This window comes from Prinia subflava, chromosome 4 (genome assembly GCF_021018805.1).
Source record: "Prinia subflava isolate CZ2003 ecotype Zambia chromosome 4, Cam_Psub_1.2, whole genome shotgun sequence".
Taxonomy (NCBI): domain Eukaryota; kingdom Metazoa; phylum Chordata; class Aves; order Passeriformes; family Cisticolidae; genus Prinia; species Prinia subflava.
The window spans coordinates 28,957,556-28,978,264 of NC_086250.1; the positions used below are offsets into that span (position 1 = coordinate 28,957,556).

The 20,709-nt window shown below is 41.0% G+C and overlaps 1 protein-coding gene across 1 annotated transcript in view; it reads right to left on the bottom strand.

The window, feature by feature from the left end:
• Positions 1 to 20,709, bottom strand: part of PLXNC1 (plexin C1) — a 69,984-nt gene that overhangs the window by 22,323 nt on the left and 26,952 nt on the right. Inside the window, exons 10-21 of the mRNA XM_063396321.1 lie at positions 17,374 to 17,513; positions 16,169 to 16,348; positions 14,806 to 14,893; positions 13,693 to 13,899; positions 13,389 to 13,580; positions 9,880 to 9,979; positions 8,784 to 8,885; positions 8,335 to 8,438; positions 4,487 to 4,528; positions 3,876 to 4,000; positions 3,135 to 3,333; positions 1,601 to 1,747 (exon numbers count right to left, since the gene is read on the bottom strand). Of these exons, the coding sequence (XP_063252391.1) occupies positions 1,601 to 1,747; positions 3,135 to 3,333; positions 3,876 to 4,000; positions 4,487 to 4,528; positions 8,335 to 8,438; positions 8,784 to 8,885; positions 9,880 to 9,979; positions 13,389 to 13,580; positions 13,693 to 13,899; positions 14,806 to 14,893; positions 16,169 to 16,348; positions 17,374 to 17,513 (1,626 nt within the window). The remainder of the gene's footprint in view (positions 1 to 1,600; positions 1,748 to 3,134; positions 3,334 to 3,875; positions 4,001 to 4,486; positions 4,529 to 8,334; positions 8,439 to 8,783; positions 8,886 to 9,879; positions 9,980 to 13,388; positions 13,581 to 13,692; positions 13,900 to 14,805; positions 14,894 to 16,168; positions 16,349 to 17,373; positions 17,514 to 20,709) is intronic.

Here is a 20,709-nt window from a genome sequence, read left to right on the forward strand (position 1 = left end):
CAAGGGGCTCTCAATTTGAATGTATGCTATAAATAAGAGAAGTCAATTAATTTCACAGGACCAGATGTTTCTGTGCAGTAACAGGCATATTGAGCTTGCTTGAAAATTGTTGCTCTGCATCACTACTGCATTTTGCATCCTATGGATACATACAGCAATATATTTAACTTTACTCTCAAATACATGCCAGAATGCAGCCTGCACAGAAGGAAACCAAAGATCTTGGATTATGTATTAGATTTTTAGTCACAAACTTCCTTTCCAAATGCACACTCTGGTAACTTAGCTTGAAGTACCTTCAAATGCAGCCTCTAACAGCAGCTTTGTAAGAAGATTTGACTTTATCAGTTTGAAGCTTTCAGTAAAAAATGACAATCCAGAAATGATTCACAGAAATGTTGCCATTTCAGCGAGTCTCCCATGTGGCCCAGTGAGATAAGTCCAATGGACTGCTGACCAGCCAAATTTTCCAGGGTCTTGTAGTCTACTCCAGTATATGGCATCTTAGCACTTCCAAGTTCTTGCTTCAAAGCAGAAGACAGGCAGACTTGGAAACTTCAGCCCTACCAGAAACTTAGCACATAGGCTCTGAAAAGGAGTGAATCCTCATCCAAAGCCACCAGCACTTGAACTGTCCTTGCCACGGCCATTGCTGCCTGCCAATTTCTGCTCCCAAGGTGTGAAGCCCACTACTCAGCAGCACTTCTCCTACTCCTCATTATGTCTGGTAATTCTGACTGGAAGCCAGGAATTAAGAAGCAAGGAAGGCACAAAAATGACTGGAAATACACACTTTTAAATTCTCAGACCTAAAATCACTTGGAAATTCTGGAGCAGAAGAGTGCTCCAGTTATTCTGAAAAGCCTTTTCAGATCTCCTACTCTAAAAATCACAATTTTTACATCCTCCAAAGTGCAATAGTCCTGCTATCCCCTCTCATCTCAGTGTCACAGCGACAATCAGTGAGGGAACTTCAGCTTCCAAAAATATTTGGGTGCAACTGGAAAACAGGAAGTAGGTGCTTTGAGAAAGGCAAAAAATCTATGGTAAAGTTCAGAAGCTTAGCTAGACTTGCCAGATATCTTGTTTTTAGCCAAACAACTAAGTAAAATCCACCATGCTGTAACCTTGCTAATTTGAAGCTGATTTGGTGCTAGTAATATGGAAACCCACAGCAAATCATTGCCTGATGATCAGCCACAAGTAAACACAATAGAAAAATAAAACCTCTGCATTCCATTCTTTCATTCATCCGTAAAGTGTGGTTTAGTTTAAATTCTAAGCATGTTTATATTTTTGTAGTATACTTTAAAATAAGAAGGATTTTTTAATACCCTGAGACTTCATTAAACGTACTCTCTGGTGATTAGTGCATGCTGTGAAGTGAGGAGTAAGTGCTATTTGTGAAATGCATATCAGTGAAACACCAGCTAGTTAAACTCTTAGCATGTTTGGAAACTTTGTTAGCAATAACAATTTTACTATCTGGATACTTAACCACTACCTCTTACTGTCTTAAGAGCTTTATTTTGGCTTCTTAGAAACAGAGAAAACATTACAGCTGTCCGTGCCTGGAGGGAAGACAAGCTGACAAACATACCACTGTTTTGAATTCAGACACTTGCCACAGCAGCCAGTCTTCGTTAAGAGTGTACAGGGCTTTGCAAGTTATTGCGTCAACAGGCCCCTTGTTTATCCTCTGATTGAGGGTTGTCACCAGCAAATAGAAAGGTTCACCAATTGTCTCCTAGGACAGGGAAAAAAAGCAAGAAACATTTATATTTGTAATCATTAAATGAGCATGAATAAGTAGAAAAAAAACCCCAACAAGTGTAACAAATGGTGTTATTTCCTTTTAAGTAACTCATTACCTTACAATTAGAAAAGAAAATCCCTCCAAGCAGATTTATCTAGCTATTTGTTTAACCTCCATCTTTTTCTTTTCAGTGTGAAAGTCTCATGCAAATAGCAAGGGACATCTGGAGGGGGTGGCAAGATAGCTCACAGCCCCTTGCTGTGCACAAGCACACTACAGACAAGCTGCTCCTACTCCACCTGGCAGACACTTCCTAGCTCCACCAAAGAGTGGGTGAGGGGTGAGACATGCACATGTTCACATGCATGCTTCAGCTACTTCTTCCATTTTCAGTCTTGTGAGAAAACAAGCTAAGAATTAGTTTCCTTTTGAATTGTGTCTCCCCCTTTTGTCTCTGAAAAATGTCTTGGGAGCAAGCTGGTGGGACTTACCCTGGTGTATCAGCAAAAGAAGAAATGAAATGGGGGCTTTGCTCTCCTGCCTAAACCCCAGTGCTCAGGAAAGCACCTGAGAAAGGAAGGATGTATCTCTATTTCCACATGACACCTTTCCTGCAGCCCAGCTATCTTACTAGCACAGCTCTGTAAAAATGTCTGGTGTATTGAGAAAATATCTCTGACAGCTCCTTGGGGCTCTCCTCGGTTCCAGGAAACCGCTATGAGCTGCTGAGCCTCAAACAATTCTGCTCTTGAATTAATGCAAGCACTGATGAGAGTGATAGCAGCAGTGTGATAACATCACATTGATAAGAGGGACAGGAAGAGTAACCAAGCACTGAAACCAAGAACAAAGTGCTATAAAGGTACTAAAATAAACAAACAAAAAAATGAAACTAAATGCTTATTTTGTTTTCATTTGAAGTAATTTATGTCTTGAAATCTGCAATACTGCTTGGAGGTTGAAAAGTTTGGAAAGAAGTTAAGTTTTCCAAAGGAGGGTATTCCTTAAATCTCCATTTCTTGGTAGCTTTCCAACAGCTTGCATAGATGGGTACAGCTGCATTTTAACAAGCGTGTCAGTCTTTTAATATGATCACAACACATCTCATAGGCTGAAACGTCTGCTATAAGAAAAGGACATACTGGAATTATAAAATTACCCAAACCTTGGCCAAATACATGACACGATCATTGCTTGGAGATGTGCTCTTTTCCTGCATTCCCCTCATGATAGCCATCTAAGTCACCTAAACTAAAAGAGCACACACTCATAATGTTAAATTGAATGCTTTAAACTGATCCCTCTAACAGGTCCTATGGAAAAAATCAATTAAAGAAATTCTCTGCATATCTTATGTAGTGAAAAGGTGTACACGTACCCGGAGAAATCCAGACAGGCAGACAGACATCCAGTTTGTTAGCAATTTTTCTACCACAGATTCAGTTCGTCTGAGCAGAAGCTTAGGCTGTACATTGCTCGATTGCTCCATCAAGTCCCTTGTCAATACTTCCAAAATATGGGTGAGATAAACTAGCTTAGTTTGTAATGCAATAGTCAAGAAGGATGCAAACAAGCACCTGTGGGGGGGAAAAAAAGAATACTACAATTCTGGAATTTCTCTTCCCAGTCATCTTTAATAAATGAAACACACTTTAGTGCAGTTCATAGCCTAAGTTCTCCCTCCTCTGGCACATAAACTGTCCACTGTTCTCCACAAAAATATAAAAAATGCAAGTCCATCTGCTCTTGTGATTATATTTTAAACACAGAACGCGTGTCTCTAAATTTAATTTTGCAGAACAACACCTGCTTCAGTGACAGAACTTTTCTAAACTGCAGAACTGTTGATCTAACTGCAGGAAGTGTTTACAGTTTTGAACTGAGCTTTTCTGCTCCTTTGTCTCTTTGTTTATATGTACAAACATTCCAATTTCTCTTTAATTACTTGTTTTAATGGCAATGTTTTTCTTCCTCAGTGTGTACAGATGGAGAAGGAAAAACGCTCCAGAGTACTGCAAGCTTGTTTTGCAAAAAGTAGAGAATACATTTGTGTGCTACAACCCACGTTTTTTCCTGCTAATTCTTTTTCTTGAAGATGATAAGCGTAATCATACTATACCTGTCTTTCACAGAGAAATTTTTCTGCTTTTCAAGGGTGTGAATGAGAGTAACAAGAAAGTTCTTGTTACAAATTAAAGCATGCAACATGTTGAAGCTTTCATCCTTGCTCGTTTGGTCTCTGCTCTGGAATAGTTAAACAAGAATCAGCAAACTGTAGTTTGGGTATGATGGATTCTTAATGCTCAGAAAAAATGGAAAGAAACATATGGGATAAGATCCTGGCCTCATTCAAATCAGGGGGAATTCTGCATTTAAGGGCATTTTTTTATTTATACAAAAAATGCATTTGTGTTTGTGTACAACACAGAATATACACAAGCAGAGCATACATTTTCTGTCCTATATACAAAGCAATGCCAATAGTTAAATTTGCCCATTATTTCCCATGATGAGATTCTGTTTTATGTAAATAAGTCAAATACACATTGGATAACAGCATCTTACACTTCAAATTCCTTTTACACATAAATCCACATAACCTTCCTCATGGAGAAAGGAGAACATACTGAAAATGCAAGCTGATTTGTTCTAGGACAACACTGAGAGAAGGGATACAATCACTCTTGAAAAGAAAAATGAATTAAGGCATATCACACTACATCAGCTTACCTGTGGCATTTCTTCACTGAAGATGGACGCAAAGCCTCCTGACTAAAATATAAGGGGATATTTATCATTCATAAGTATGCCAAAAGTTTCTAACACATGTACGTTTAACGTGCCAAGCATGTTCCTGATACTACTTGAAATAAGACAATGGAAATGCCGACTTCTAGAGCAGATACCAAATAAAATCTCTACACAGTAACTTCTGCAAACGTGCTACCAAAGCTCTCTGGAAAGTGAACTCTCAAAAAATGACCTGGTATCATCTCCAATGTGCTGTGTTACTCGATGCTGCTGAGCTGCACTAGCATGGCTGTTAACCAATGCTCTCCAGGAAGAGCTGTGTGTCACTGCCATCTGCAAATGTGCTGCTGTGCAAGGGGTGCTGCAGGCTCATCCTTCCTGGGCGGCAGCCACAGCCTTTGGTATGCAGGGCTGCTGTTAACCAAGTGACACTTGAGCTCATCTGCCTTGATTCATCTCGAGGCATTCTGTGAATATTCACTGATGAACTCTCCAGGAGGTCCGTGATGGCAGTCTCCACTGAGGCACACGTGCCACCACACAGCCAGTCCTAGCAAAAGCTCTCACACAAAGGAAGCCCCCAGTTCTCAAACACCTTGTCAATGCCCCTTGAGCAACAGATCTACACTATTTACTGCCATCTGCTTTATCTGTCATGCTGGCAGCTCCTAGTTTCCTTACACAATCACAGAATGGTTTGGGTTATAAGGGACCTTAACGATCATCTAGTTCCAAACCCATGGGTAGGGTTATCTTGTACTGGACCAGGCTGCTTAAATCCCCAACCAATCTAGCACTGAACATTTCCAGGGACAGGGCACCTACAACTACTCTGGACAACCTGTTTCGGGGTCTTGTCACCCTCATTAGAGGAAATTTCCTCCTTATGTCCAATTTAAATTTATCCCTTTCAGTTTAAAACCATTAACCCTTGTCCTGTCACTACAGGCCCTGGTAAAAAGTCTGTCTCCATCTTTCTTATAAGCCCCACTTTAACTGAAAGGCTGCCTTCCTTTCTGAAGGCTGAGCAATCACGGCTGGCTCAGACACTCTTCATAGAAGAGGTGTTCCAACCTTCTGAGCATTTTCATCACCCTCCTCTGGACCTGCTCTAACAAGTCCATGTCCTTTTTGTGCTGGGGAACCTCAGAGCTGGAGGCAGTGCTCCAGGTGAGTCTCACAGGGGCAGAGAGGAAGAATCATCCCCCTCAGCCTGCTGGCCATGCTTCTTTTTGATGCAGCCCAAGATACAACTGACTTTGGGCTGTGAGGACACACTGGCATCTCACATTTAATTTTTCATCTGCAGAACTGATTGTTCATCCCTCCCTTTCCTCATTCCTCCTGTTGTATTCTACCCTACCAAACTCCTCTTCCTCTTCCTCTACTGGCTATTCCCATTTCTCCAGAACTTCTTCAGCAACCCTAATACTAGATACCAATGAAAGATACACACACACACACACACACGTGTGCAGAGTGAAAGAACCAGAACTGTGTTAAAGGTTACAATGTCTGCGAACAAGCACTGTAGCATTAAACCGAACAATGTGTGAAATTGAAGGAAAACAGAAATAACAGGACAAATTTAACAACCAGAGCAAAAATCAGGCTTAGCATCAGAACATTTTAAGAAGAGACATGATATCCATTTAACATCTACATGCATTAAAAGCTGTTATGCCAGATTAAATATAAAAAACTGAAACACTGGGAAGCAAGGCTCTCAAAACAATGAGGGGGTCTATCACTCTTAATTTTAGGTATTGGAGTCCCTCTTTAAGCAGCTTGTCCCATCCTAAGGGAGATGCCTCAGACAAATGGGATGAATCACTTTCCTGAGCTGTCCATCTCTGCACTGATTACAGAAGATGCTCAGTGAACAGCTTAAATTTCCATACTTAAACAGCCTAGATTAGCTGAGACAAAGCCCATCAATCACACTGGAGAGCACAAAGGGCGCAATGTGGACATCACTCAGACACCTGTGGTTAGTGAAGGAAGTGGTGGTTTGGGTCACTTTGACCCTTCTGTCAACCTTCTGACACACTCAGTTGCAATATATCCCCTACTAGTTTTTCTGTTCATCTCTAATATTTGTTCAGTGGAGCACTGCTTTTCTGCCACATTCACACAGCACAAGGCATGTTTGGATACTCTTGCAATGTAAACAGTAAGTACTTAGCAGAAAAAATTGGTATACAACCATGTTAAGTAACTTGTCTGACACCGTATGTTTGTAGAGAGCTAACAGTTGCAAGTGTACTTTTGTGGGATAAGTATTTCAAACGGAGACAAAATCCAACTGAAATAACTTCCAGGATGTGCAGTGGCATGAGACTCACTAAGGCAAAACAGGAGCCCTTTCCATTTTTACTTTACAGAATGCAGCAGAGTGGCAAACTTTATGCCTTTCTATTTTAACTTTTTATTTGCATAGAGCACAGCACTTCCACTCAGTCAGCTTCTACAGACTATTATTGTTTTGACAAGGGAAAGTATAGGAAAAGGTATATTTTTAAGAATAAAACTGCAATTTTAATGCTAATATGCCTGGCAACCAAACAAACAGAAAGGAAAGAGATGAAGGGAATAAAGTTTCCTTTCCACTTTCTTCAAACCACCTGGTGACCCTCTAAGTATTAGGCTGGGGGCATAACAGTAGTACCAGCAGAGATATTCCCATTGTCCTTTGGTGTTATACAAATTATACAAGGATTTTGCATATGTAATTACTAAATATTATTCTGCCTCAGTGTCTGGTATTTGGTGTTGTACAAAAACCAAAGACCCTGGTTCTGCACTATTACATGCCTTTAACTTTATCACAATGAGCTTTCACTAGCATCACAAACAGTGATAAAGTGAAGCAGTGTGCAGACAAGACTGCAAGTTTCTCCTGCAGCAGTAATGAGCAATACATGAAGCCTGGTAGGTAACTCACATCCATACCAGTTATGCCCCAAACTAACCAAGTTTCTACTTGCTGGTGTCTGTCATACAGGAAAATATGGCCAGCTGAGATCACAGCTTCTGCCAACTGGATAAATGCTCATGAGCACTGGTTAACATCATGACATTATATTGAAAGCTGTGGCAAAGGCACTTATCAGCATCATAGTGTGCCACACGTGCAAAAAAAATTAGTAAGAGAAGTAAAACATTCAAGAGAACACCTCCTTGGTCATCTGATGCAGTGGCACAAACTGCTTCAAAGAACACTGAAAATCTCTGCTTCTAAACTGGGAATACCTAAGTACCTATGTACACTTAAGTACCTATGTAATTTCTAAGCTTTTGAGCTGCACCCCTTTGAATCAACATCTTACCATTTCTGTCAGCACCTTGGTGTAGAAAGTCAGCACCATCTTAGAGCCATTTCTTCATCCCAGAAGTCTAATTAGGAAGTGTCATGATGTTAGCTGGCATGTTAGCTAGCCTGACTGTTACTTTAATTAGCTATAGCTTTGGAAGTGAAAGCATGGGAACAAAAAAAAAAAAAAAAAAAAAAAGCAATGGATAAATTATAGCTTAGTTAAGATGGCCTGAAAGGCAAGCAGCTCAGTGAGGCTGAACAAAAAGAAATGGATACGCACACAACCCTTGAAATTTCAGGAAAGTTGCTTTATCTACAGCATAAAGGCTTGGCTAAATACAGAGATATACAGCTTTAAGTGTTCTTTGGTAATTCTTGATTTAAGAAAAGTTTCTTTTGAGAACAAAGTGCAATTGCTGTGTAGTACTTTCTTTAGTTCTTTGATCCTGATGTTCCTCAATTTTTTTTTCATTAGTCAGGGCTAACAAATGAAAGTCTCATAAATATTTACCTCTGGAAAGAAAGTTCTAAGAGCAAAGTGTTTGTAGTCAAGGAAGGGAACCGTTCCAAAACTATCCACCACATCTAGTTCATCCATCTGCAGTTCAGCAAATCCTGAAAAAGCACCCCCCATCCCCACCCAGAGAGTTAGTTTAGTTGACACAAAATCAGCTTATAACTTGGTCCCAGTAGATACTTCTTAAAAAACAGTTTTCAGGGAAGAGGGGTTGTTTGTAAGCTGTAGCTCTTATGAGCTGAAAAGCAGCAATCTACTTTTTTGTTGAAGGAAATACTACATGCAATCCTATTAGCTCAGTGCTGTCTGCTACTGCAGTGCATACAATATTAAACAGGAACTCTGATACAACACAAAAATATTCTGAGAGCTACAAAATGAAAATGTTTATATAATGTCAGCTTCTTGACAATTTGAGTTCAGAAAATATGCTGTAGACCTACCCTCGCGTATTTCCCTACGAATCTCATATTCCAGCAGTTCAAGTTGCTGACTCTGTTTACGACTTAACTCTTTGGATTTGTATCTGGTAACTATGAATGCCGCTAAAAAGGAAGAAAAAGAGACTCTGAGTATAGAAATCACAGAACAGAAAACTCCTACACAAAACATACCTTATTATCAAGAAACAAAGATTAATGTCCATTTGCACAATTAGTGTTTTACTGTTGTCCCTGTGCTAGTACCCATGAGCCCTAGTTATCTGGATCCATACCCCAATGTTTAGTAAAAATCATTCCTTTTAACAAGGTCTTGAATTGTCAATCCAACTTTATTTGAAAGTGCAGCACCCCCTGCTATATACAGCCTGCACAGAGAGACACAAGACTCTAACAAGCACTTCAATAAAAGCAATCTACTTAAGGTAGCACTGATTAAAACCAGTTGTTTTGAATAGAAAAGCCACTTAGAGATTGTTAACTTTTCTAAAGCTTATTTAAAGGGAATTAAAGTATGACATATGGCTCCTTTTAAAAATTAATTTTAAAAAAAGAGGAACCAACCAAATGAACAAACCCCTATATTTATTAAAATAAATAGAAATTTATCAAATATATAACCAGGTAAAAACACTCAGATAAAAAAGAAGCACTAAGAAGACATGGGGATAACCCCTTACCTCCTTCATTTTAGTAATGACTCACAAATTCATGAATTATTCAAATGAGACTGAGCAGAAACACCACAAACACTGCCTCAGGATAAGCAGTTTGTTAGGGAACATCTGCCCCAGGGACAGGAGGGTAGCTGAGCTCTGACAGCTGGAAGCTGTGACACAAGGATGTCAGTTCTGTGGCTTGTGAGTAATGCCAGCAGAACAGACAGAAATACTGTCTTGTAACGTGCTTGTGACGTGCTGCAGTCTGACAGTTCAGACTTCACCACCAGAACAGAGTTAACTTTGTCCACTCTTATTGGGAACAGGGTAAAATCACCAGACTGTTTGTGACAGTTCCAGACATGTGAGTATGTATAGTGTTTGTGTCATCATCATACCTTTCAGCAAATCAAAAGCTGATAATACATTATTGTACTTACCTATAACGACACCCACCACAATGGGTAGCAAAATAAGAACATACAAATATATGTGTGATGATGTTGGTTTGACTTCATGTTCAAAATTTCCCAATCTGACCTGAAGAAGAGCAATGGCTGTGTTAATAGAGGACAGGCATTACATCAGTACTTGAAATGGCATTTAATGTACTAAAAAAAAAGTATTTAAGACAGATAAGGACAATGGTAGATTATTGGGAAGATAGTAGAGGTAGAGCAAATGCATATGAACAAACATTAACTTAACTTTTGCTGTATTTGAAGTTCAAGCAGGGTAACAGAGCAATGATGAAAAAATTTGGAGGTCCTTATGTACCACCAAATTTTGTCATGCTCTTGCTGCAAACTAGAGCCCTCAAATGAAAGGCAAGACCTAGCTTCCAGCTGGCCAAGTGGCTCATGCACTCAGAGTTGCTGCTAAACATTTTGGCATTTTGAAACAAGAAAGGCACATGTTTGCACTCACAGTGTTACTCTGCTGAGCAGAAAAGTAAGATAAGACTCACAATGAGAATGAAGGAAGTAGATTTTTCATAGACACCTGGCCTACACCTTCCTATTTAGAACGTTTCAACCTCTTTATGTAGGATGTTTTTCCTGAAGGTTGTTAAGAAAAAAATGTAACACACGATACATGTACAGCATGTACATGAACGTGTTACAATACAGGTACACTATCCCCCAACAGCGGGCTTGTCAAAGGCAGGACAGGCATTAATTCTTAGGGATACAGGGCAGTGCTGAAGCCTGCCAAATGCCAAACTGAGGCATTTACCACTGATAATTATGGCAGAAGGAATTTCACAAAGGAGGAGCTGAAAGAGGACTGCAAAAGCACATAAATAAAGGGTAGCTAAAACTATAAACAGGCTAGACATAAAAATATGTTTTGACACATAAAAGGAATACCACCAAGTGCCAGGGATAGAAATGAGCTTGAGATAATTGAAAAGGAGGGCTGAGTTGAAATAATTTTGGGTTACAGCAGGGAAGGCAGAGATCTGGTGATTGCAATCAGTGGCTTGTCACAGGAGGTGAGCAGCCAGGGCAGCTGCAGACTGCCAACTGGATACTCACATCACGGCTATACAGACACAAGCAAGCAAAGAAAACCCCACAGGGCTGGAAGGACACAGCCTTTGTATTCCTAGGGCTGCAAAGAACAGAAGACAAAGCAGATCTATTTCCTTCACCAAATGCTACTTTTTCCTCTGATGTTTCTATGTTTTCACAGCTCCTATGCAAAGTTCTTTTGGTCTGCACCTTCCTAGGATCCCATTAGCCTTTTCCAGGGCTCAAACGCATTAGTGGCTAAGTACATTACCCATCCTGTGCCTAACACATCTACTTTTCTAGACTTAGGTCCAACTGAAGACTTCCTAAAGCAGAAATTTCTGTTACTCATCCTTGTTTATTGAAAACTGAGACAAAGCACTCACTTAATTTTCTGCTCATATTTCAATTATATCTTTATTCTTCACTACAACCTTCCTATCTAGAGGCCCCATTTCCTTCCTTATCTTTTATCTCGCTTGCTATAAAACATGGACTATATAAGGTACACCTGAATTAATCCAATTCCTATTCCTAAATTAATTTCATTTTTCTGCATGACATTATAAAACCTCCTCTGGACTGAAAATGCCTCTGAGCTTTATGTCATCAGCAAGTGTTATTAGTGCATGCCTTATTTTTGTGTTCAAGTCAGTGGTGATATAAAAGAATATCTGTAAGAACATCAGCATGGCCCAGAGTCAGCTCCCCACACAGAGCATCCGGTTTTTCTAACCCCTGGCACTCTCCTAATCACCACGTTAAATAGTTTACTGAATGACTTCCAGGTACATGTACTCTATCGCTTTTTTGTTGTTGAGAAAATCACTCATCTTAGGAAATAAAGATATCTACCATGATCTGCTTTCATTAAAAAGAATTTCAATTATCCCATTTTCCACTCACCTCCAGGTCTTTCATGAGTAATTCAGAATACATTATAAAGTTTTAGCTAGAGCTAGGATTAAATCAGCAAGCCTCCATTTACCTAGGGTTTGGGGTTTTTTCCAATTTAAAATACTGGGGTTTTATTTGCTGCTCTCCAGTCATACAGTACATCTCCTGACTGCAGCTTTGTTTAAAATCTTTCCTACTAAGCCTACAGTGTCATGTGTCAGTTCTCCCTCAGTGCTACAATGGGAATGATTCTGTTCCTGCTGTCTTGGGCCTTTTGATCTATCTGAATCTTGTTCCTGTCACAAGAATGGCACTTTCTACTCTGACACCTTCATGCAGACTGATCATTCTGTCTTTGAACCCACACTCAGTATCTTCTTTCTTCTGGAAAACTAAGGCTAGAGATACATTTTTTTTTCTTGAGCCAAACTTATCTTTTGTACCCATCTTATCCTTTTTACAGGCCCTACTTCTTCTTTGATGATCTATTCATAACGTTTTAAAAAATGTGAGATTTGCTACTTCTATATTTTTCTTATGTTGGAAAAAAATGTTAAGGTGCTAGAAGTGCAATGTTGCATGACAACTATTGCATTTGATTTGCTGTAGTAAAGTGGTGACCTTTCTATGACAGTCACTTCTATGAAGTTTGCAGGATAAGCATGTGATAGAGCAGGGCAACACTGATTTTTAAATGCAACATGGAACTCAGAAAGGCTTTTCCATGCCATAACTGGCTCAGACGGCAGGATCCACAGATGGGTGGATCAGTTAAAAGTGATAAAAAATCAAGAATAGCTTTTTTAATCTTTACTATGAGCCATATGCCTTGAAGTCAATCGAGTTATTTCAGTTTTATACCACCATACACTGCAGTAAGTCTGGCATGACTTTTCTCCTTCATAAATTGTAACCATAGCATTTAAAAAAATTTGTATCTTCATCTTATTTATGGAGCAAATATCTTAAGCTGCAATTCAGCTTTGACATCCATGCTAATGTCCTTATATTTGGGCCTGGCTTTGTGCCACATGCTCAAAGCATTTTAGCTTTCCCAGTGCACATTGAATTTCACCGCCTTTTTCATCCAGAAATGCCTTCTGTCTCAGTGGTGATCCCTGAGACAGATCCTTCCCTACTTTAGTAAAAAAAAGTGACTGGGAGAACACAATCCTTTTCCTCATGGCCACACTGGAGAATGAGATTGCTTACAGATCTAAGATGAGGGGCTCTCCTGGAGACAGTGATGCTGTTCCAATGATGTCTGTTCTGCAGATAAGAGGTGTGGCAAGCTACTGGTCTCCTGGAGTTCAGCAGCAAGTTCAGCTCGGACTGCAAAGCTCACCTCTGACACCACCCAGTAGCCAGACAGAAAATGAACTCAGCTCTGTCAGTGGTACCTAAGCTAGGCAGGCATGCTTAGCTGTGAGGAAGAAAACTGTGCTACATGTACCATGAGAGCATTAATGATACATTTTACTACACTTGTAGAAACATTCAAACTCTGCTGAATTTTTAAAAAAGGGATTTCTACTTACAAAAACCTTCACTGTGGAAAAGTCAATTTTGTCGGTTCCTTCCCTTTTGAATTTGCACAGAATGGTGCTACGGTCTGGCTTTTTGGTAATATTTTGGACACTGAACCATATCTTTTTGGTCTGTGCACCCATCATATATGACAGATAAACCTCTACCTCCGTTTTAGAAATATTCAAGTTATCATTTTCTTTCTAGAGGGAAAAAATTTAAGACAATGATCAGTTGCTAAATACAGTAAGAAAAAAAATTATCTCCAAGCACTATTTTAAATCAGGTACTGAAGTTTATTATTTTGAAACTTACATATATTTTTAATTCCAGATCAGGATCCAGTTCAGTGTGCAGCTGGTAGTTAATGAACACTGGGTCTGGGTGATAGTGTAATTTCACACATGGTATAAAGGTAGTATCCACTTTTAACATCATATCAACAACTTTACCCTCTGTAGCATGGCTCAGGCTTGGTGTTAAATAGCGATACTCAGATGCATTTCCAGGACACCTAGAGACCTAGAAATGCAATAGCAAACCTCTAATAGTCATTAAATACAGTGGGTACAACTGCAAACAGAGACACTCAAACTCATTTTAATGTCTTCCTGACTTCACACAGATACCTGCTAAACCTCTACTCTGAGATTAGGGCTACATGCAGAGCACCTGGAAAAATTTCTGTGTTGAGTCCCTGTCTACCTTTAAGTGCATTTGTCACAGTCTGCACGTTGCTTTAAGGCTGACTGCTCACTGCTAAGGTAACTTTTTCCTGCAATAAGACAGGAATTGTGACAATGAATATTCCTGCTTTCCCCTCAGTGCAGGTGACAAGAGAAGAGTAAGACAAGCTCGCCAGCACTCCTAGGCATTTGCTCTTTCTAACTTAACTCCTGAGACAGGGGGTTGTTACAGTCATTGCACATTGGGTCATTGTTTACTCTGCTGGGTGATGCTGCTGTGTTCTGGTCTCTGTGCTGCAAGGGTCAACAAAGTGCTTGGCTCCTCACAACTCTGAAGAAAAGGTTTCATCCCAATATCAGCTCCAGCCTGCTGCCCCTCACTGAGGCAGTGGCACCATTTGGGCTTTCAGCACAGAGCCAGAGGGAAGTTTAGCACCCTGTCCTCCAACACACCCATATGTGGAGAGGAGGGAGACTCAAAAAGGACAGATTTGGAGTAAGGCCCTAGACCATAAAAAAAAGCTCAGGGAATGATGCAGGAGAGCAGCTTATGTGTATTTGTGATTCTGTACTAAGGCTGTGTATAACTGTAATCCTGTAAGTGGTCATATTTATTTCAGCAGGGTGACTGACATGTGCCTGCAAGTGGTCAGAAATTACTGAGGTCTCCTCAAACCTTAGGAACAAAACCTAATGCATCAAGAGATCTCTATTTGCTATTATAAAGGAGATTCAGACTTACTGTGAGGTTTGATCTCTGGTCATCTGAAATAATCACACTGTCCACCACATTAAAATTTCTACCAGTTGTAGTAATTTTGCGACCACCACTGCAAAATGCAAAGCAAAACAAAACAAAAACAAACATGGGTAGAAAGGGAGGTTAATATTATCTGTTTCCCAGCAGACATGTCCTGCACTAAGATTTCAGTTGTGAATAAACTACTCAAACGCGTTTTCCTTTGGCAGCAGACAACATAATGAAGTCAAACTGCAGAACAAGATAATTTGAGCTATACACTGTACTTCCACTCTTTCAGCATAATGTAATGGTAAATACTTTTGCCACCCCAAAACCACAACTTGATTGCATACACACATATGCTCCTTTTCAGGGACTCTCCACCTTTTTTTCTGTTATGTAGCCAAAGAACTAGACCATGATTTAAAATTCTGTCTTGAAGAAAGAGCATCATGGTGTTTCACTGCCCCAGCACAGCCCTGCCTGTGCTTAGTTCTTGCCTTCTTCGGGACAAACCCATCGTGCCAGGCACCTCACAGGAAACACTCTCAGCGGTGCTCAGACCCTCTGTCTCAGCACACATTGGTCCTTGTGTCTGGGGGCTCTGCCTCACAATCTCTGCTGCACAGACTTGGAGCAGCTTAAGGTATTATTAATTTCCAGCTGCCTGAGCTGCCTCTCACCTGGAGATAAGGGCATGCATCCTGGCTGCTCAGCTGCTGCAGCTGCCAGCCCAACCCATTACCTCAAATCCTCACTGGACAAGATACCAGATTCAGAACATGAGAACAGGTAAAAACTCTGAAAGCAGAGGGACAGGTGGAAAGCTCTGCCAGAAACTATCTTTAAAACCACTCTGTAAGTCTTTCACCAGATCTGTGAGGCTCCCACAGAACACAGCAAAGGCTTGAAAAGGGCTCTTTTGGCTTTAGGGAATCACACTGTAAAGCAAGTCTGTGTCCATCAGTGCAATGACGATTATTTTCACTTCACTTCCAATCCACTGCTACTTTATACTGTTTCACAGATGAAGGCTATATTAGCATCAAAAAATCAAAGTTAATTCGAGTTAGAATTTATGCATGCTATCCATATTTTGGGTTTAGGTTTAGTAGGAATAGACTACTTTTGACTTCTATAAAGGAAACCTGAGGTGGGCAGAAGAAGTCTACAGAATCCACCCTGTAACTACTATGACCCTATCTGTTAAATCACTTCACAGGCTTGAATTCATCCAACACAACAGGTTATAGCAGTCTTCCAAGCTTGCTTCAGCTGCACACTGGCCAAGGAAGAAGGCTCATATTGGCTCAGTACCACTACATTTGAATATAAACATAAAACTACAGAAACACAAACTTACCTAATCCAGGAGGTATTTGGCGTAATTCTAGAACATGATGGCAGGGAAACATAATGCAGGGTCATTGGTGGTGAACATTTTTTCCCATTAGCCTGGATACATATACTTTTGGCCTCTTTACGTGTTGGTGGGAGAGCAAATGTCATTTGTGTATCATTTAGCACATTTCTAACTTTAATGCTGGAGAAGAAAGAAAACAAACACTGAAACACAGATGCCATTCATTGGTGTTACTACATGAAGCCTATAGCCTACAGCAAGTGACAAGGAGAAAAGAGAACTGAATCTCTGAGCTGCCAGATGGAGGTGGAAAGAGAGAGCAGGGAGTTGAAGAGACAAAGTAGGGCATCTTTTGAATGAAACTGCTATGTGACACAATAATCACAGAAAACAGTATAATCAGCCCTGGGATGAGGCTATGTAATGCAATGTGTGATTTTGCTGGTTGCTGTGTACTTCTCTGTACTACCAGCATGGTCCATGAGCTAGAGAAGAATGAGAATCTTAATTTTCCTTTTCTTTCTTCTTTTCCTTTCTCTATTTCCTCCCACTTTTTCACTCCTTCTCCTTTCTCTTTACTTCCTGTCTTACCCTCCTTCTCTCCTTTTTTTTCTGGTCCCCTGAAAATTCATGGTTGAAGCAAATATTGAACACTACCTTTTTAAGTGTAAAATGGGCTTCCTAATCACAGGCAGCCATTGCAGGTGTACCTGAAAATAATTGATTCAGAATAAGACAGCCTAATTATCTAGGGGCTTACACTGTGTGATCATCAACAGAGAAAAATAGGAGCTGTTGTACCAGAGATTTCCTTCCCTGACATGGTGTCTGTTCTTTACACGCAGAATCCTAGAATATATGAGGAGTATTTTGAAGCAGAGGAGATTCAAACAAAAGCTGAGGCTTTCCTGTGACCTAACTTTTTGGTGCCTGCTCGAAGGCATAGAGAGCCACAGATACAAAACTGTCCCACTGCTACTGAGAGAACTGACAACTCATCCATCCCTTGTGTTGTACTCAAACACCAAATTCATTTCCATCCTTTGGTAATTTAAAGTGGAAGTACAACTAAAGAAGTGCAGAGCATCCCCTGCGCTGCTGAGGAGAGGTACATGACAACTGTTCGCACAACCATATTGCTAGAGCTAAATGGACACAATTTTCACCATGCAAAGTAAATAGTGTTACTTTTTGGTTTAACTCACACATCTGGTTTACAGCCAGTAATTCCAGTCAATATCAGTTTTATGCCTGACGCACGTGTAAAGTTTTCTCCTTTGACTGTTATTTCACTTTTGCCTAATGTAGAAATCCACAAAGGTTCAATGGATTGAATGCTGATGTGCTATTAGGAAAGAAAGCAAAACAAGATCTGGTTATAAAAAGGCTGGGCAGATAAGCAACAGCTGTAAAAACAACCACCACTCAGGAATACAGATTTTATGGCACTGGGATACATTTTTATTAATAATTTCAAATCCTGTTAAACTTAATCCTGGCAAGTACTGTAAATCACAACTTCATTACAAGCCAACTATTTTTACCTACATATTTTATATTTCAGTTTATCTCATAACAAAGCTGCCCAAAGGAATCACAGTCTGACATGCTGGAAGGTAGGTAGCATAAAAACCCAGCTTGAAACGATACATTTCATGTGACCCCTGAAGAACTAAAAAACAAGGCAAGACAAAACCCACGGTGCTGTCACTATGAGAGATCAGATGAACAAACGATGGCATCTTTCGTGACCTGAAAAGGGGAAGCAGGGTCAAAGCCTTGAATGAAAATTTGAGAAAGAGCCCCAGAATTAGCTTTACTAGAAAGTCTTTTCAAAGTCATACATAGAACTAAAGGTACAAAACAACTGCAGGGGAGTCTTTGGGTATCTCATTTTTATGCTAAGCTCTCAGGCATTTAAAAATAACCCTAGTTTATTCTGATGTTATCACAGTGTTGCAGAAAAACTGCTTTTCTTTGTCTATATTTACTCATTTTAACTTACTAACACTACTGAGCAAGAAGAAGTATTTTTTCCCTACTGTATTCACTTGCTACTTTTGACAGCATCTCATGTTTAATCAGTTGTGCGGCTTCTCCAGTTTTACGATCACACAGACGGTTTCCTCTCTCTTTCAGACAACAAATTGAAACATTCAAAAAAACAGGAAAATACATACGTGAAACCCCAAACTGGGACCTTCTCAAGCAAACCATTTTTAGCTTAACTTTAGACTGCCTGTACTACTAGTTTAAACTGAGTTTTTAGAGCATTGTGATTATCCTGATTTTTGCTGTGCTCCTGTGGACACATTCACTGAGTCTTCCTGATCCTGTTAAGAGTGCTGGTGCAGAGCCTCTAGGAAAGTCCATCCCCCAGTTTTTTCTCACCATTAATAATTTCATGTACCCAAAAGAGCACTAATAAGGACTTTGGGCTGGTAGTCTGAAGGGGCCATAAAGGTCACAACACTTTGACCATTTCAAAAAGGTCCTGGCACATTGTCCCCACATGCTACCACGGTTCACTGAATGCTGGAACACTCCAGAGCAAATGAGGGATCTGTCACCACTGACTGAAAGCTGCAACTTGTGCCTTAGCAAAGGCCAGAGAGTGCAGAGGCTGGGGCCAGAGGGCCTGCAAAAGGGCCTCCAAGATGACCTCTCATATGGATAACAGAGGAAGGCAAAGGAAATCTCTCACAAACAGCCTGAGGGGGAAAATTCACTCCCACAGTGATCTGGAAATCAGTTTAATCCTTGAGACAGGACAACTGAAGCAGAAATCTAAGAGATCAAAGCCAGTAAACCACTGTTGCTTTTCCTCACCTGCATCCTGTCCCTCTGCTTGTGTCCAGCCTCCAGCGCACCAAGGACAGTCAATATCCTCACATAAATCCAGAAGTCAAATGCCACAGAAAGGAGGAAAACACTGCTTTGGGTTCTCACTGGTAACCCCCAGGGAGTCCTGAACACTAGAATACCACAGTATCACACAAACACATGGAGCTCCCCCAGACCGCATCAGGGCTGTGAGCGCCGGTGAGGGAAATGCCGGGCACCCACTGCTGAGGGGTGCAGCAGGACACTGCGGAGCTCCGGGGCTCCCACTGGTCTCTGTGCCAGGCACCACACACCACAGGCTGCCTCAGATCACCTGCCTTGCTTCTTTTCTTACACTATGAAGCAATCACGGAAAGAACTGTTCACTCGGAAAGTTTCAGTCCCCTCTGAAATGACGCCTTCCCTGAGGCTGCACAGCACAGACTCCATCCTGCCTGGGCCTCCTGGAGTCAGTGCAGTCACAGCACTGAGGTGAGCTGACCTCAGCTGCTCCAGAGTCTGATTCCCACCCAGCTTGGCCGCCATTAGGTGCAATACTTGCCTCGGCAGCAAAAGAAACCAACAGTTTCCTCACTGAAAGCAGGAAGGACCTCATGCCCTCACTGGAGTCTGCAGTGCTCATTTCCCCAGCACCACAGCCACTGACCTTGCTACATGGCAGGGGGTGCAATGCCCAGTGGCAAGAGGGGCCACAGCAGAGAGGCAGAAGAATATTTATAAAAATCAATAGTTGTGAGGCATGTGATGGAAGTGTAAACATGCCAAGAGACATACAGAAAGCATGCACCAGGTCCTCAGGTAATGTAAATCAGCACAGCCCTGTCAGCTTCAATAGAGTTCCATATTTCTGAGCTGCAGCCTCCTCCCCCCTCCCCTGGCCAGCCTAACGCTTCCCTGGGGCTGTGTGGACTGTGGCAGCCACATCCTCAGAGGTGTGCTTAGCACGGCTGCAGGTCTCAGAGAGGCATCTGGCAGCAGCCCAGGTTCAGCAGTGTCTGCCACCACGGGGAGTCCCTCTCTGGCACAGCCCCTCCTGCACTGCCAACACGAAGAACTGCATTGGGAAACTGGCCCAGATGAAAAATAACCTGCTGAAAGATAGTGGCTATTTCCAGCCAAATCAGCTCCCTCGCCAAGGGTACTCAATCCAACCACTCCAGCTGCTGCTCTGGCAGGGGAGGGTGAAGGTGCACGCATAGAAACCAGCAGCTGGAGTCAGGAGGAAGGCTGGGGCTGACACTGAAAAAAAGTATATTAATCTAAATGCTCAGCTGGGTTTGTGGGAAAGCACAAATCCTCTTTTTCCACTCTCCAGTATGTTCTCCTTAAAGCACAAGCAGTCAAAGGAGAGCAGGATTTCAAATGCAATTTCAAGCTCTCTGAATGGATCAATCACTTTTAAATAAACATCTGCCTTTGCACTGCCTCTGGTGCTTTCACTGCCTTGTCCATCACTGTCTTTCCAAGATAAGGCAAGTGGAAGAAAGCCATCTCCCAGGCAATTCCAACTATTTACCAATGTCAAATTAATGCACTTGGAAGCAGAGCAAAGAATTTCCTCTGTTCTTTCACCAGACATAATGCTTTAAATGCAGATCAGATCCAGAATATTAATGCTCAGAAGCACATGTATTACTGTCCCACGCGTCTCTGTGAAAAACAAGATGTATTTTGTGATTTTGTTTAAGAAACATCAG